Source organism: Desmodus rotundus, chromosome 2 (genome assembly GCF_022682495.2).
Source record: "Desmodus rotundus isolate HL8 chromosome 2, HLdesRot8A.1, whole genome shotgun sequence".
Taxonomy (NCBI): domain Eukaryota; kingdom Metazoa; phylum Chordata; class Mammalia; order Chiroptera; family Phyllostomidae; genus Desmodus; species Desmodus rotundus.
This window is the reverse complement of record NC_071388.1, coordinates 50,444,161-50,461,323: the sequence shown is the minus strand read 5'-3', so window position 1 is coordinate 50,461,323 and position 17,163 is coordinate 50,444,161. Positions and strand designations below refer to the sequence as shown.

The following is a 17,163-nucleotide window of genomic DNA, read 5'->3' as shown; positions in this document are numbered from 1 at the left end:
GGGAAGGAAGAAAAATGAAAGAAACGGTGAGGAAGTTGGTAAAAGAAAAATGAAGAGGTTGAAAAGAGAAAGTTCTAGTAAGAGTGAAAGAAATAAGGATGTGTCAATTAACAGGAAGTAAGTACATTTTGGGTTTTGGAGGCAAAAGTTTTGAAGTCTAGTCCTAGTACCTTAGGTGTGTTACACCTTATATTTGTTACCTAACCTGAAGGTAACAAATGGGACTAGAAAATGTACTTGTTCTTTTGGGGGGCTGGTGTGAAGATGAAGTGAGATTATGTATACAAAATCCATTCGCAAACTATTAAATTCATTATTGAAGACCATTTTGAGTGCGTGTGTGTGTGTGTGTATGTGTATTATTGCTCAAGTAACTCCATGCACTTGCTATAACAGAGAGCTTGCTGTAGACTAGGCACATCCATGTATAACGGCTCTGCTCATTGGATGCTCTGTCCTCCTCTAATTAGTCAGGAGGACTAGCATTCCCTTCTAGAACAGGAGACGTGGGGAAGGTTTCCTGTGTCTGGGAATCCCCAACACACAGTGATACCCAATCACGTTACCTCTCCTAGTTGTATGTTGTCAGCTTTGCAACTGGACATATACCAGAAAGATTAAAAAAGTTATTGGTGCCTCAGGGAGCTACACTCCCTTATCCGGACTCTTTCTTTGTCTCTTTGACAGTCTGTTAAGCTCATCCCTCTACCATTTCACTGCTCTTCTCAACTAATCTGAACAGTTGAAACCAGCTTCAATCTTATCTTTTTCATCTTGATTTCTGCTTTACTTTTTAATTACCTGCTCTTGTGCGTCATTTTAAATGGATTTGCTATGCCAGAGACTCTCTAAATAAATGAGGTTCCAAATTAGTTGTTATGTAATTAGACAATAATTCAGTTATTTCTGAACCTTAGATAAAAATAAGCTTTGGGCACCAATAGTTTAAAAAGTCTGCTGCTATGCTATTTGCATTAAAATGACACCTTAAAAAGATTTAACTTTAATTATATTACAATAGCTGGACTGTAAAGACTTTCCATTAAGGAGAACTAGATGACTTGAAAATATGTTGTATGTCTGTTTTTTATGTTATTAAAAAATCAGTACTTGGTATTTATCATCAGTCTCACACTGGTGAGATTAAAGATCATTATCACTGACACTGATTAGGTAGTAATTTCTTAACATTTAGAAAAAAAGGCCAAGACGCACTGACTGAAAATCTTTAGTACCCAGTTTATTTTCAGTTCCCCTTGTCATAGTAAGTGCCTTTACGGGCAAGATTTTTCCAAAAGGTAAGAGCAATTACACTCTTATTTTATAATTTTAAAAGTGGCATGTTATTCATTATTCATATAATTTAAAATTTTAACCAGTATCTGTAGTGATACCACATTTCAGTTCAAATAACATGATTTATATTCACTGGCATTTTTAATCCAGATGCTCCTGATGATTTCCATAGTTTTCATCTTCATTATAATTAAAAACACAATTTTTCCTTTACTGTTATTATGTGTCACATGTTGTCAAAGATCCATGTTGTGCAGAGGAGGACTTATTGATGACTAGTTATTAGGCCTGATGGAGAGATTTCATTTCAATGTTTTAATAATTGGACCATTTCCCCTTCATTCTCACCTAAAGATGTCAGTGCTAGGGGCCTTTGTTTGCAAACTCAGAAACTCTGCAAATCAGTCATGCAAATGTGGTCTAAAGTCCACGAGACCACCAGGTTATTCATCAGCCAAAAACATATGTGTTCATGTTTCCTGGAACCTTTACCTCCTCTCCTCCCTCCTCCTCTGCAACCTGGTCTCTCCAAGCCCAGGCTTCCCACGTCAACACCATTTCTTATGTTTTGTCTATGCTCGCACTCATAAAATTTCATTTGATATGCCCTATCTCCTTCCTTCCTTCCTTCCTTCTTTCCTTCCTTCCTTCCTTCCTTCCTTCCTTCCTTCCTTCCTTCCTTCCTCCACTCATTATTGGTACATTATTATTTGTTCATTCAATAAATATTTGTTGAGCTCCAATTATGTTCCAGATATTGTTATAAGCATTGAGAAATAGCTATCAGATGGCTGGTCAAGATGGCGGCATAGGTAAACATGGCTCTCTTCCTCACACGACAACATGAAAATAACAACTAAAATATAGAACAACCATCACTGAGAACTGTCAGGAATTGAGTAGAATGGATGTTTGACAACTATGGAATTACAGAAACCATATCCATCCAGACTGGTAGGAGGGGCAGAGATGCAGAATGGGCTGGCCCCACACTCACATGTGGTGGATAAAAATTCAGGAGGGATATTTCAGGAGTGAGGAGTCCCAGCCCTCCACCAGGCCCCCCAGCCCAGGGCTCCAGTGCCTGGAAGATTAAGTCCCCACTGCTACAAAAACCAGTGGGGATTGTAGTCAGTGAAAGAAACTTCTGGAGTCCCAAGCAGTTTCCCTTAGAGACCCTACAAATGGACTTACTCAGACTCACTACCTCTGAGCTCCAGCACCTGGTTAGCAGCTTGAAAGGCACCAGTGGAATACAAGTAGGAACAGAAGTGTCTGGCATCAAAGTGGGAGTTGGGGGATAGATTTATCCCAGACAGAAAGGTGGGCAGAGGCCATTGTCCCTTTTCTGAGCCTTCCCCCAACAGAGCCACAGAGCCGGCAGGTGGCTGCCATATCTGAGACTCCATCAACCTGGATAACACTGCCCCACCTTGGAGATCCCCGGAGACTCCATCCCACCCAACTTACAGGCCCACCCAAACTATTAACCATGACTTTTCCATATGAATGGCTGGTCTTGGGCCATACTTCAGAACTTCCCAAATCCTATCAAACAAGCAACAGATAGCCTCAGTAAACTCCCAGCCCCTGTACCTCTTGCTAAGTGGTCCCAGGCCCAGCACTAGCAGCAATCAGCTTAGATTGACAGTTAGACTTCACCTGGGATCTCCAAGCCCAGCACAAGTAGCAGCCATCTCAGATTGCTTTATAGTCCAGGCAGGAGGCCTCAGGCAGAACGTAGGTGGGGGCTGACCTTGGCCTGCACACCCTGCCCTGCACAACTGATCCTTCACAGAAGGCAGAGATTGGTGGTTGGTGGTAATAGCCAGTCATTGCAGCTGACTGGCCTGGGTAAATCCCTCCCATTGATCTACCAAGAGCAATCACGGCTCAAGTGCAAGAGGAGGGTATATTCAGCCCGTACAAAGGTGCACCTTGAGGACTGAGCTTGGGTGATAGGGGAGGCTGTGCCACTGGATCCTATAGGACACCTACTACATTAGGCCACACTACCAAGACAGGGAGTTGTAGCAGCCCTACCTAACACATAGAAAGAAACACAGGGCAGCTGCCAAATGAAGAGACAAAGAAACGTGGCCTAAATGAAAGAATAGATAAAAAGTCCAGAAAAAGAACTAAACAAAATGGAGAGAAGTAATCTATCAGATGCAGACTTCAAAACGCTGGTTATAAGGATGCTCAAGGAACTTAGTGAGGACCTCAGCAGCATAAAAAAGATCCAGTCAGAAATGAAGGATACACTAGTTAAAATGAAAAATTTATAGGGAAACAACAGTAGAGTGGATGAAGCTGAGAATCAAATCAATGATTGGGAACATAGGAAACAAAAAAACAACCAATCAGAACAACAAGGAGAAAAAAGAATAAAAAAAAAATGAGGATAGTGCAAGCAGCCTCTGGGACAACTTCAAGCATTCCAACATTTGCATTTGCAGGGATGCCAGAAGGAGAAGAGGAAGAACAAGAAATTGGAAATCTATTCAAAAAAAAAATAGTGAAAGAAAACTTTCCTGGTTTGGTGAAGAAAGTAGACATGCAAGTCCAGGAAGCACAGAGAGTCCCAAACAAGATGGATGCAAAGAGGCCCACTCCAAGACACATCATAATTAAAATGCCAAAGGTTAAAGATAAAGAGAGAATCTTAAAGCCAGCAAGAGCAAAGAAGTTAGTTACCTACAAGGGAGTTCTTGTAAGATTGTCAGCTGATTTCTCAAAATAAACTTTGCAGGCTAGAATGAATTGGCAAGAAATATTCAGTCATGAAAAGCAGGGACCTACAGCCAAGATTGCTCCACCCAGCAAAACTATCATTTAGAATTGAAGGGCAGATAAAGAGCTTCCTAGACAGAAAAAACCAAAGGAGTTCCTCATTACCAAATCATTATTATATGAAATATAAAGGGACTTATTCCAGAAAAAGAACATCAAAACTATGAACAATAAAATGGCAATAAATACATATCTATTAACAATTGAATCTCAAAAACAAACTAAGCAAACAAGATGAACAGAGACAGAATCATGGATATGGAGAGTGTTTTGATGGTTACCTGATGTGAGGGGCTATAGGGGAATGGATGAAGAGGTGAGGGGATTAAGAAGTACAAATGGGTAGTCACAGAATGGCCACGGGGATGTACAGTACAGTATAGGAAATGGAGTAGCCAAAGAACTTATCCGCATGACCCATGGACATGAATGATGTTGTGGGGACTGCCTGAGGGAGTGGGGGTGCTGGGTGAGGGGGACAAAGGGGAGAAAGTTGGGACAACTATAACAGCATAATCGATCAAGTAGAATTTAGAAAAGAGAATATAGGTATGAACAAAACAAATCTTTATCCTTACAGAGTGACATTCTGGTGAGGAGTCAACTCGAAAACACACACACTCATAGCCACACATTATCTGTACAGTATATACTATCTTCTCTATTAAGCCTGCCCCTGTTCTGGAGGGAATTGACGATTTTTTCTTCATTCTCCTTTAGCTCTGTGTTTTCATCTCCGAGGGCTATAATGCTTTTAGCAGTCTACCTTGTGTTAAAATGGTATTCCCTTTACATTTTATGAAATAGCATCTCGTTGATTATTTAATTTTCATAATAACCCTGGGAAATGGGCATTTTCTTCTCTATTTTACAAATGAGTGAACAAGTAACTTTGTTGACTAGTAAATGGTAGCCAGGTTCCTCCCTTCCCGTCTTTCTCCCTTCCTCTCTCATTCATAAATTTGAGGAACACAGGCTGTGTATGAGACACAGTGGTAGCTCATGGGCGGGGGGCAAAGAGTATAACAATTAGCAAAGATTTATGATTATAGCGGGATTACAGAACAGGAATTTGACCGAGTCAGGAAAGACAGGATAGACTTTCCTGAGCTCTTACCAGATGTTAACAGTTAAAATGTGATGGTGGCTAGTGGGGAGGAGCACATGGAGAATGGTCCAGTAAAGGGCATAGGTGCATGAAGAGCTTGAATCTGTCTTCTGACTCTCAAAATCCAGAGTTTTTTCCTATTATGACACATTTCTCTTTATAGCTTTTACTTCTATTACATCATAAGCTCTTTGAACACAATGAGCAATACTTACTTTTCATTCCCCACAGCACCTAGCACATGGCTGCAGCAGGTGCGCAGTATTTATTTAATTCCGTTAAATAAATATATTGAGTCTGTAATATATTAGCACTATATTTCTACTAGCACTCTATTACAAAGACACTAAAGTGAAACATTGCGATTGAGAAAGAAAAGAGTTTTATGCTTCTTTTAAGATCATATTCCCTCTTCTGAATCCCATTCCCCCCACCTTCCTTTTCAACCTGGTTTTCCCCTAGACATCCAGGTAGAAATCCCTGAGATACTGTGGGTTGGCCTTTCAGAAATGATTCTATGTTATGGCAAATGGTTTTGAGGCCATTATCCTTTATAACACAGGGCCATTTATTTTGTGATTTACATTTACAAAGTATTTGCATATATATTGTCTCATTTGGTCTTATCTGGTAGAAGTTATTTTTCCCATTTTGTAGCTGGAGGCAGAGAGAAGTTAAAGAAATGCTCAGGGACCCTGGCTGTAAGCAATGAAAGCAAACTTCTACTGAGAGTTGAACTAGAGTCTAAGCTGGAGATCTTCCTACTCCCTGTCCAGGGACCAGACTCTACAGAGGCTTATAGTGAAGTGGGTTGTGAGTAAAGAGTGGACCCTGAGTGCCTGGGTTTGATTCCTGTTTCTCTTGACCTACCTTGGGCAATGTATTAGCTCAGGCTGCTATAACAATACCCCAGATGGCTCATTAAACAACAGAAATTTCTCACTGTTCTGGAAAAGAGAAGTCCAAGAAAAAGGTGTTGGCAGGACTGGTTCCTGGCTTGCAGACAGCAAGCTGCCTTCTCTCTGTGTTCTCACATGGCAGAGAGAGAGGGAGCTCCGATGTCTCTACCTCTTCTTATAAGGGCACCAGCCCTTTGGATTAGGGCATCACCCTTATGACTGCATTTAACCTTAAATTACGCTCTTAAAGGCCCTATCTGCAAATGCAGGCACATTGGGGGACAGGGCTTCTACATATGAATTTTGGGGAGTTCAGTCTATAATAGGCAAGTTACCCCCTTTCTGCCTCCCCTCCCTCTCCTGTTAGGTGGGACTGACAAGAGTGCCTACCTTATTGTCATGGGGACTAAATGAGTGTTATGTGTAAGCGCTGAGCTGAAACTGTGCCTGGTATGCAGGCGCTCCACGGCCATCAGTTGTTACATGCATTTGAAAACCAATTTTAAGTTCTTATTCATTACTTCTTTTTTTGTTTGTTTATGTATGTATGTATGTATTTATTTATATTGTTGTTCAAGTACAGTTGTCTCCATTTTCCCACCACTACTTCCCTCCACACCACCCACCCAACCTCCCACCCTCCATCCTTCCCCACTTTGGCTTTGTCTATGGGTCCTTTATACATGCTCCTTGATGACACTCCCCCCTTCTTAACTATACAGTGCATCTCCAGATATTTCAGACAATGAACCAACTAACTCACTACTCCCTCCCGCCTCAGAAAATGACTATAAAGACAACAAATAAAACCCCACAATCTCTGTGGACACACATCCTGAGTTGTTCAGGATTTTCTTTTTGTGTTCACATAGACATGGCCTCTGCTTTGTCATATAATGTCCCTGCTTCATTTTGGTCAACATATGCCAAGAGTCCTGAGAAAATAATCAGTGTGAGATTTTTCCAATGCTTGGAATTTTTTCTTTATATTTTATAACTAAATCCTATGTTCTAGCCAATGTCGACTTTTTGGCAACTTTGGGATTATGAGGCCAAGGTGGGTAGAGTACCAATGGGTGTGACCTCGAGGAGAAATGAGAAAGAAAAAAATGATACTTAAGTACAGAAAGTATAGTTGTGGGTTTTTGGGGTTTTTTTTTGCCAAAGTTATGGGTCTGTACAAGTGGTAGAGTGTTTTAGACAGAGTCTAAGAAGTGTAAGTTATGACTTTATCCATAATTCTCTAAGTACTTCGCCTCAGCTACAGTTCAACTTCTTAGCATTGCAATGTCTCCATCTCCAAGGGAAAGTACTGATTTCCTAATGTCTCCTTGGAACTTTGAAATGGGTTACTTTTTTCACTCTAAGGCAAACTCAGAAGTACATTTTTGTGGGGAAAACTACACAAGAGGATAGGTCACAGCATTGGCCTGAACTTAAAGTGACCATTACACTCCTTTTAAATTCCAAGAGTTGAAGTTCTTAGAGCAAAAGTTTGGAAGACATTAAGCAAGGTCACTCACTTTACTCAAATATTAAAGCTAGTCTGGCCATTTTCAGGCTTAAGAAGTACAAGGTTACAGGAAATAAAAAATATCCAGGTTTCCTTCTCTTTCTGCCAAGTCAAACATAGGTCCTCTGTGTACATTCAGTTCTTTGAAATGCACTAGAATTATTTTAAATTCTACTCTATTAGAGTTTAAGGCCTAGTCTGGTTAACTCTCTTGGTAAAGAGTAGGTAATGCCTGCTCAATGAGATGAGGTGTTAAAAATCTAGCTTTACCTGGCAGTTTGGATTATTGGTGTTACAAAGCAATTATTTAAGGTGGTAGATCATCTGGCGCATTTAAGTATTTTATGAGTCATTAACTGCTTGAGAGAGCTGGGAAACAGATTAAAGTGGAAATAGGAATCTCCAGGTAAAGGGTTTTTTTTCAAGAAATGAAAAATAAATAGACAGACTCTGAGATTCTAAAGTCTCCTCAAAGGGGAAAGAAGCTCCTGTTTACAGAAATATCTCAGGAACAACATATGTGAAACACGAGGCACAGCTGGACTCAGCATTTGTCGCACCTGATATGGGCCGAAGCTCAGATGGCTGCATCCCGTATTACTGCACTTAATCCTTCAAACATCCCTGCTTGTCAGTTAAAGAAAATCAGGATTTTCTCCAACAAGTCTTGAAAATCAGAATTTTTCAATTATTTTCAAGACTTGCGGGGGCTAAGACTTGAACTCAGGGAGGGGCCATACTCTTTCTATGTTGGACAATGTCAAACCAAAAACCAAGAGAAACTGATGATGTTACCTTGGGTGACCACTTCACCTTGCCATACTTGTCCTCAATTTCTTTGCCTTATTTCCTTAAAAAGTTAGGTAAATTTCTTTAAAATTATTGATGATTTTATAGAGTTTTTTTTTTTTTTTTTTAACAGGGTAGTGAACAAGACAAAGGTCAGTAATACTACCTTACTCTAAGGTCAGCTCAGACACTGTTCATGGAAAAAGTGGGTGTGGTGGAGAAAACGCCCAGCTCTGGCCTGCCTTCCCTATGCATCACGTGCTTCCCAGGCTTGCCTTCCCCTGCCATTCTTCCTAGCTCGGTGGTTAACCAAGCACCCAAGTGGATTTTTTGTGTATCATTTACCCCGCAGATAATAACCACTGTTACGGTCATATCCTTGTCTAAGGGACCATTGTGGTACCTGTTACTCAATCCAGTGCTAGCTTTCTTCTGTGAGGGAGTCATCAGTGAACTGCAAAGGGAACCAGCTTCAGTCAGAGTCACGAGAGAAGGTACCTTCTTCAAGCCTACCTGTGCTAATATCTTGACGGTTATTTCTGGGCGTGTTCAGGCCACGCATTCAGTTTTTTCCCCATGCATTCTCAGACTGTCACTGAGCAGGTTGCAATTGTCCACATGACTGGAAGGAATATAAGGGTCTTTGCCTTCAAGATCATCTAGATGAACTAAGAGAGTACAAGACAGAAAGTGATTGGGAGGACAAGAGAGGGACAGTTAGAATCTTTTGAGGTTAGTGTAGTGACAGTCCTCTGTGTCTCTCTCCCACCCCTGACCTCACCCCTATCCCCACCCCCACCCCCTCGAGTGGGTGTGAAAGGGGCTGTTCTGCAAGAGGTGGAATGAAACTTAAGCCTGGAAACACGGTGACGGTTTAGTTACCTGGGTTCCTCACCCTCAGAGACTCACCCTCAGAGACTCACAGAAACTCCTTGGAATATTTGCTTTCTTTTCCTGTGAAAATTTGCATCTGGCCCATGGTTGGAGAGTAATAGGGAAAACTAGCTTTTACTTGTCAAACTGCCTCATGACTCCAGCTTTTTGTGTGGGCCAGTGCCTCTCATTCACATCCTCACTAAGCGATGACCAGACTTTTCAAGGCTCTATATCTACCAGCTTATACAATTCTGTCTGGAATATTGGCTAACTCCATAAACTTATAGAATTACATTCAAATGTTTTTTTTAGGTTCAATTTTAGCCTGATGACTTCCCTTACCTTCATGGGGGTTCTTGTGTCTCTTTCCTCAGGATGAATTTCAAACCTACTCTTGGAAAAAGGTAGTGTGGATCTACCTGTCAGCACTAAACAGCGCATTTCATCTCACTCCTGACCACCCTCTCATTGCAGATGAGGAGTATATCATAAATAGAGCCATAAGAAAGCCAGACCTAAAGGTAAGTACATTCATGGTTACTGCTGATGCAAGAAATATTAAATCCCCCCCAAAAAATGTAAGAATAAATTCAGATCCTCCATTGTGCTAATTCTCAGTTGACAGTGTAGAACATTATAAATGGTTATGTGTAACCTTGATGACAACCGTGGCTAAATTACTAAACTTGCCTACCTCTAATATTAACTGATGAAATTTAATAAATTAAGGAATACAAAGATGAATATGGTGCCATGTGAATAGTAGATGCTCAGAACATATTAGTTGTTGGTAGCATCAAGCCCTGTATTATAATCTGTGTAACAGAGCTTATTTTACAGTAAAGGTATATCACCCAGGAATATCCCAGAGAGTTTGCAATGCCTGCATGATGACCTTATTTTGAATCTGCCATTCAGTTGTATCTGAGGTACTCCTACCTCTTTATATTAAATGAGGACTACTTGGATTATGATTAATTAACATTCATATCAAAAATATATTTTATAAGACAGACTATTTTCCTTTAATTCATATATGTGTAAATAGCTGTTTAAATTCATTTTATGAGCTTAAGGTCAATTTAAAAAAAAAGTAACACTCAATTGTTGAGCAGTTTCTGTATTGTCAATTGTTATTACTCAAACTGGACCATTAAAACAAAAACAAAAGAGGTCAAGCACCTCTAATATACTGCTTAATCTTGTAGGTGGCCGTTCACCTAGAAAAGTAAGCATCCTAGGCTTGACGTCTTTATTTACCTGCGTGAGGCATAGGAAGTTTGTCTACTCACCGTCTCCCTGAGCCTCGTGTTCCTTACTTATAAAATAAGGGTAATAACTCCATCTTTGCCTGTTTCTCAGCCTGTTTCTCAGGGCTGTTTGAACCTAACATGGGAAGACGGATATTACGGCAGCTTGCGAACTGTCATGAGCTATGTCATAAAGGGCTGAAACTTCAATTGAAATTGGAAGAGATGTCACAGGCTAGGCATGACTACACAGACAGCAATTAACAACAAAACTGACATGATAACCGTGCAGGGCCGTTTAGGGGAAGTTTGGAGACAGCAGCACAAGAACTTGGTCAAATTTGCGAGTGCAAGCCACAGGGAGACTCAGAACCATGCTGCAGGATTGATGCAATACTGAAACCCAGTGCTTACAGGATGTTCTCACAACACATTTCAATATGCAATGAAGAGCAGGACGCCTGCAGAGGGGGACTTTTCTGGTTCTGAGCAGGAAGATGAAATCCACCCCACAGCAGATACCTGATTTTCTAGTTACTATTTCCTAGTCTCAAGTTCCAGGAAATGAGCAAATAAACTCCTCCCTTTGCAAATATGGTGCTCACCCTTTTACCAGCTTCTAGAGCCTTAGAAAGTGATGAGGGAAGCAGAAAAACTTGAGGCAGCGATCTTTCCTGCTAGGGGAATCTCAAAGGTATTTAAAACGTCTATGATAAGTCGTTCTTCTAACTCTGTGAGGAATGGCCTTAGAAATTGTCAGGAATGAATGGAATTTTCTATTTTCTGGCCTGAGGTAAAACTTATCAGTAACTTCTTTATTTTTTATTATTGCTGCCATCTGCTGCTGATGTTTTGTCTCCATTATGTTTAATAAATTTCTCAATCTCAGTTTGTGGTTACACAGCCTCTTGATTTAGGTTCCCTAACTTGGCAGGAGCCTCAATTCTATCATCATTTGGCCTTCAAAATTTTTCCAACATGGATTTTGAACTTATAGACTCAATGAAGTAGGGAACCCTTCTTTTATAAAATTTTAATTCTGGAAGTTAGGGGATTTTTGAGACCTTCTCCTGAGAGTAGCTTGACTATTAGATCATTTGAGAAGCTGGACTTTGGGTCCAGATGAACTTGATGGAGTTCAATTCTAGCCTTGCTTCTTAATAGGTGCAATCATGGGCAAGTACGTTACTTGCTCAAAATGAACTTTGGAGGTGAAGGAAAGTGAAAACAATACCTGTCCTACCTCAGGGTGATAAAAGGAGACCCAAAGATAAGGTGTAAACGGCTCCCAAGTACTCAGTAAACAGTAACTGTGCTTACAGTTCAGTTTCATTTGCAAAATTGTGGGAAATACTGGACAAGAAAGGAAGATGTAAGGCAAGAAACTTGAGTGGACCATGAAACTCTGAAGAAACTCCAAGAAACTCCGAGGTGGGCCATGACAGCCCACATACCCCAGGCTGATTACCTTCAAATACTCTTCCTCACTCTAACTTGCAGCTAGCTTGTGAAGGAGGAAGAATCATTCCCAGTGGCAATTAATTTCAATTTTATACTGAAAATCAATTAGAAAATAAGACTTATTTTTTAAAAAGTTATTATGCAATTGACTTCATTGAAATAAACCCATTCTGTAAAATAAAAAAATACAGCATTTAACATTTTACTTGGTAATTATGAATGTGTGTACGTGTGTGGATGCACTGTGTACACACACACGTGTGTTTACTGACCAGGGTTCAGATTCACTGAGGGAACCTAGGTCTTGGAACTGAGGGATTTAAACTCTGCTTCTAGTTGACATGTGGTTGTACGAAACACTCTCTTATTTAACAAAAAATGTATTGAGCACTTATTATGTACCAGCTTTATGCCCCTCCCAGTTTTAGTGTTTATCTAATGGTTATACTGACTACAGTATTTAGGACGAGGCCATATTCAGAGGAGTTGCAGTGAAACTCAGAAGTAATCTGGCCAATTGCCTCCATGTATTCTGGGCAAACTCAGGGGCAGATAAATTTGGTTAAATTCTCAATGACACAATTATTAGAGTAGCTAAGGAAGGAAGTCTTGAACACTGTTTCTAAACTTTGGCTGCACATTAGCATTACCTGAGGAAATTTAAAAATATTTATGCCCAGGCTGCACCCCAGACAAGTTAAGTCAGAATCAGCTTCCCAGGTGATGGTAATAGACAAAATGAGGTTGTAACCATTGCTCTATAGCAGTATGACAGTCATGCTGTTTTTCTTTTGCTTAATTAGGTCACCAGCTAATAACAATTCAGAATCATATACAAATGTGCTTAAAGAAATCAGAAATGGAAAAGTGTAGTTGTCATAAGCATTAACCTCTCCTCTCCTTCCCACTGCCACTGTCCTCAGACCCCCACTTCCTGGGGCACTTTTCCTTGCAGTAACATCCTCATTCTCTTCCAGTGCCTGCTGCCAGTCTAACCTTCTTTAGTGCCCCTTCTTTCAGTTACTCAGCAAGTTCATTGACTCTAAGATAAAGTCCTAAATACCTCATTCTAGCAGTTAAGGCAGTATGATCTGATCTTTATTTATCTTTCCACCCTCGTTCTCCATTCCCCACAAAGGCCCACTCACCTGCTCCTCCCCTACAACTAACTTGTGCGTAATTTCTTTGAAATACTCTCCTGCTTTCTCATCTGAGCAAAATTCGTCCAGTCTTTCAAGGCTGAGCTCAGATGTCATCTTCTCCATGATGCCTCTGTCATCTGCCTTCTCCATATTTCTACAGGATTTCAGTACTATAATTTTTACTTTATTGCATTTCTGTCTCTTTGACTTGTACATATTTGATAATATGGTACAGTTTTCTTTTTTTGCAATACGTGCTTTTCCTTGTTTGGTTATAATGTAGTACAACGCAGAGGCTGAGTTTTATTCATATACTTATCCGTGTAGTAGACCCATGATAGAGATGGACTGAACGATGACTTCAAATGAAATTAGAGCGCCAGCTGTGTGGTGGGAAAAGCTAGGTTAAGTTAGAGAAAGATCAATCTTACGTAAATACAGTAGGGCTCTATCTTTGCTTCCTCCACAAATGCTTCTTTAGCCACCGAACTGTTGTATATTTGCTGATGCTCAAACTAGAGACTTTTTTTAGTATTTCTCTTTTGTAGGTGAGATGCATAAAAGTGCAGAAAATAAGATACGTTTGGAACAACTTAGAAGGACAGTTTCAGAAAGTTGGGTAAGTTGTTTCAGCAATTGCATCCAAAGAAGAAAAAATATTATCTCAAAAATATTATTGTTAAATATGTCTTTCTTCCTTTTATTATTTTAGCTCTTTAGAAGACTGGCTCAGTTCTGCCAAGATACATCTAAAATTTGGATCAGGTTTAACAACAGAAGAACAAGAGATTAGGTACCATGCATATTGCTACCTATACTTGTTTGAAAAGACTCTTGCCAGTTAGCCAAAAAGCAGGCACAGTTAACAGTCATCTTAACTGGTCAGTGTCAGAAAACATGGTAATGCTCTACTTAGTAGTATTAAATTAAACCCTTTCACATATATTATTTCACTTTATCAGATCAGCTTTGTGAGGCAGGTTGAATGGATACCCTCTTTATCCCAACATAGCAGATAGAAGTCTGAGGCTCAGGGAGGTTTAAGGGTCTGCGCAAGATCACAGAGATGGGAAATGATACAGAAAGAACTGAGTCTCACACTTCTGGATGTGTGTTTGTGCCCTTGATATTCTACACAAGGCTTCCTTCTCAAGATTATTATAATAATAAGGTTGAACCGTTTTTTATTATAATCAGGAAATATAAATTATATTATGATAATACAGTTAAATAATAATTGTGAAGCAGCAGAGGAATATCACTCAAGACCACCTGTAGCTCCACGATTCCAAATCAGTTACTGGGCAGAGGAGCAAGTTCTAGGAAAGGCATTGGATTGAATGTCAAAAGTCTGTGGCTTTGGGCAAATGCTTTCTACTCTCTGGGCTTTCATTTCCTAATGGTTTAAAGGGGGGAGAGAGCTCTATAAAGGCCTTGTGGTTCTAAGTTTCTATGACTCTCACACTCCCCTCCACGCCACTTCCTTTACTTTGAGTAGACCTAGGGCTTTGCAGCATCAGCATCACTGGAGAGCTTGTTAGAAATGCAGAATGTTAGACCACATCTCATCCCTTCTGAGTCAGAATCTTCATGTTGACAAGATCACAGAGTCATCCATATGGACATTAAAGTTTGAGAAGCACTGTTCTAATACATTTGGCCAAGCTATTTGATCTGACTATCTACATAGAAGTCTCAGAGAAAGTGATTAGTGTTCTCAATAGCAAAATAGCTCATGAAGGATAATTGCTGTGAACTATCAAAGAAACACGTCTCGGGGTTTTCAATGAAAGGGCTACATATCTCTGGGTAGAGCTGTATTTGAGAACACAACACCTTCTCCCTCACGTTGAGACCAATTTTGCAGCTTCCTAGAACTAACTAGGAGTAGGAAGGTATGTACAGTATTCCTCACCAGTAGAATTACTCTCTCCTGCTGACCCCTCCCTCCCACTTCTTTGGAGCCAGAGTTGGGGAAAATCAGAGTTGAGAGAATGACGATCTTGAAACACTTGAATGAGACAATTGCTAATATTAAATACACAAATTACCCTAAGGGAAATATTTAGATCTCAGAAAGAGTCTAGTTTAATAAATCCAATATCGTCATGTTTATTGTGTTGGCACCTAGGAACTCCCCCACCCCAGTTATTTTGAGAAGGATGTGGGTGTTATGTAATGAGAAAGGCTTACATTGATCCCACAATTGAGAAAGTGAACATGAAATAGAGCTTTTTTTGAATGAGCAAGAAATGAGTTTCATTTTTATTAGTAGTAATTGAGTGATCTGTGATCTCTTCCTATAGGAGGTTAATATGTGGGCCTAATAGTATTGATGTTGAAGTCACACCAATTTGGAAACTGCTCATCAAGGAGGTAATATTACTTTTGTTTAGTGCTGGGTAGAAAATAAAGAAGTTTGGCTGTAGTCAAACCATCAAGAACGCTACTTGCTAATAGGTAACTGTAATTGTAACTGTAAGATATGATGCTCAGGTGTCTACTTACCCCAGACTGACTGTATAAACACAAATTCTTTTTCTCTTATAATCCTTTGCTTCTTAGTCCATCTCAACTTTGTGAAATTAAAATAATTTAAAAAATTGAAAATCTATTCTTTTCTTATGGGAAACATACAATTTCCTCAGCATCCAAAACTGTAGTAAGAAAAACATCTCTTTAGTTTTCTTAGTTCTACTGATCTCAAAGTGTGGGGAGGAAAAGGAGGATTTGGCCATCACTTACTAAACTGCATTTTTCCTCTTTGGCTCTATCGCTGGGCTTATTTTTTATTTTATAGTGGTTATTGTGAAATTATAATCACATTGCTATGCTCCGGGTTTCTTCTTGCACTTTACCTCCCCTCCTTCTTGCCTTAAAAAAAACCTTATAAGTTCAAGTTACTTCCTCAATATTTCTAACAAGCTCTCAGGCATGAAAAAAAGCAAAGGAAACTCATAGTGAAAGTTCCTGTGTGCTTCTTCCCTAACCAGAGGCAAGGATTACCATTCCTGTTTTGGACGGGGTGGAACTGGAATAAGGGCACAAAATGTTTTCAACCAAAGCAGAATTACAACTGTTGGAGTTATCCTCTACTTTATCCCACTGTTCTAGATGCTCAATTATAGCTTACCAATTGCAACTTGGCTCTTTACTTATAAGAAAATACCATCTTCAACTCATCCACTAATCTAAAAGTACTTTAATGGCTTCAAATATGGCAGATATTGTGTCATAGAGGACATTAGACTAGAAAGCACTTTAGCTTTGTAAACCTGAACTAGTATTTCACCCTTCTGAAGGCCAGTGGACTGGATGTGATAATATCTACTCCTTACACAACTGTTGTGACGGTCAACGTGAGGATATGTGAGGCACTGTTTTGTAAATTATAAGGGCAGCAGTGATTAAAAGTAGGTGGTCTGGAGTCTGAGTATCTGGGTTCAAGTCCTAGTCTGTGGTAGTCACAGCTGTGTGATCTTGGGCAAGTTTCTCAAGATCTAAGTTTCAGTTTCTTCATATTTACAATGGAGATAAGTAATGACATCTGGTTAATAAGGTAATTATGGGAATTAAATAAGCAAATTCAAGCAAAGTTGCTTAGTGCAGTACTTGGCACACGGCAATTGCTGAATAAATATAACTAGAATAGGAGTATTGTGTGGGATGATTTATATCATAGAGATGAGTGTTAAAACAAATGTCAATGAATAGCTAAGTGTGAAGCCTAAATGTCTTCCTTGTCTTCTTGTTTTTGTGTCTGCCAACAGGTTTTAAATCCATTTTACATATTCCAACTCTTCAGCGTCTGTTTGTGGTTTAGTGAGGACTACAAGGAATATGCTTGTGCCATCATAATTATGTCCATCGTTTCCATAGCCTTGACAGTATACGATCTTAGAGAGGTAAGTTTTTCTGCCAATCTCATGGTCTCAGACAGAGAGCACTAGTAACGTTATTGAAATACCATTAGAAAGGAAAATCAAGAACTAGTCGTTGCCCATTCATAATAAATGAGACCACATTTGTAAATATC

General features: G+C 39.7%; 1 protein-coding gene across 2 annotated transcripts in view; it reads left to right on the top strand.

Moving 5' to 3' along the window:
• Positions 1–17,163, top strand: part of ATP13A4 (ATPase 13A4) — a 121,864-nt gene that overhangs the window by 39,206 nt on the left and 65,495 nt on the right. For both annotated transcript variants that reach the window (XM_053918220.2, XM_024556340.4), the window contains exons 3-7: positions 9,649–9,795; positions 13,676–13,746; positions 13,840–13,920; positions 15,434–15,503; positions 16,898–17,032. In XM_053918220.2, coding sequence (XP_053774195.1) covers positions 9,649–9,795; positions 13,676–13,746; positions 13,840–13,920; positions 15,434–15,503; positions 16,898–17,032 — 504 coding nt within the window. The remainder of the gene's footprint in view (positions 1–9,648; positions 9,796–13,675; positions 13,747–13,839; positions 13,921–15,433; positions 15,504–16,897; positions 17,033–17,163) is intronic.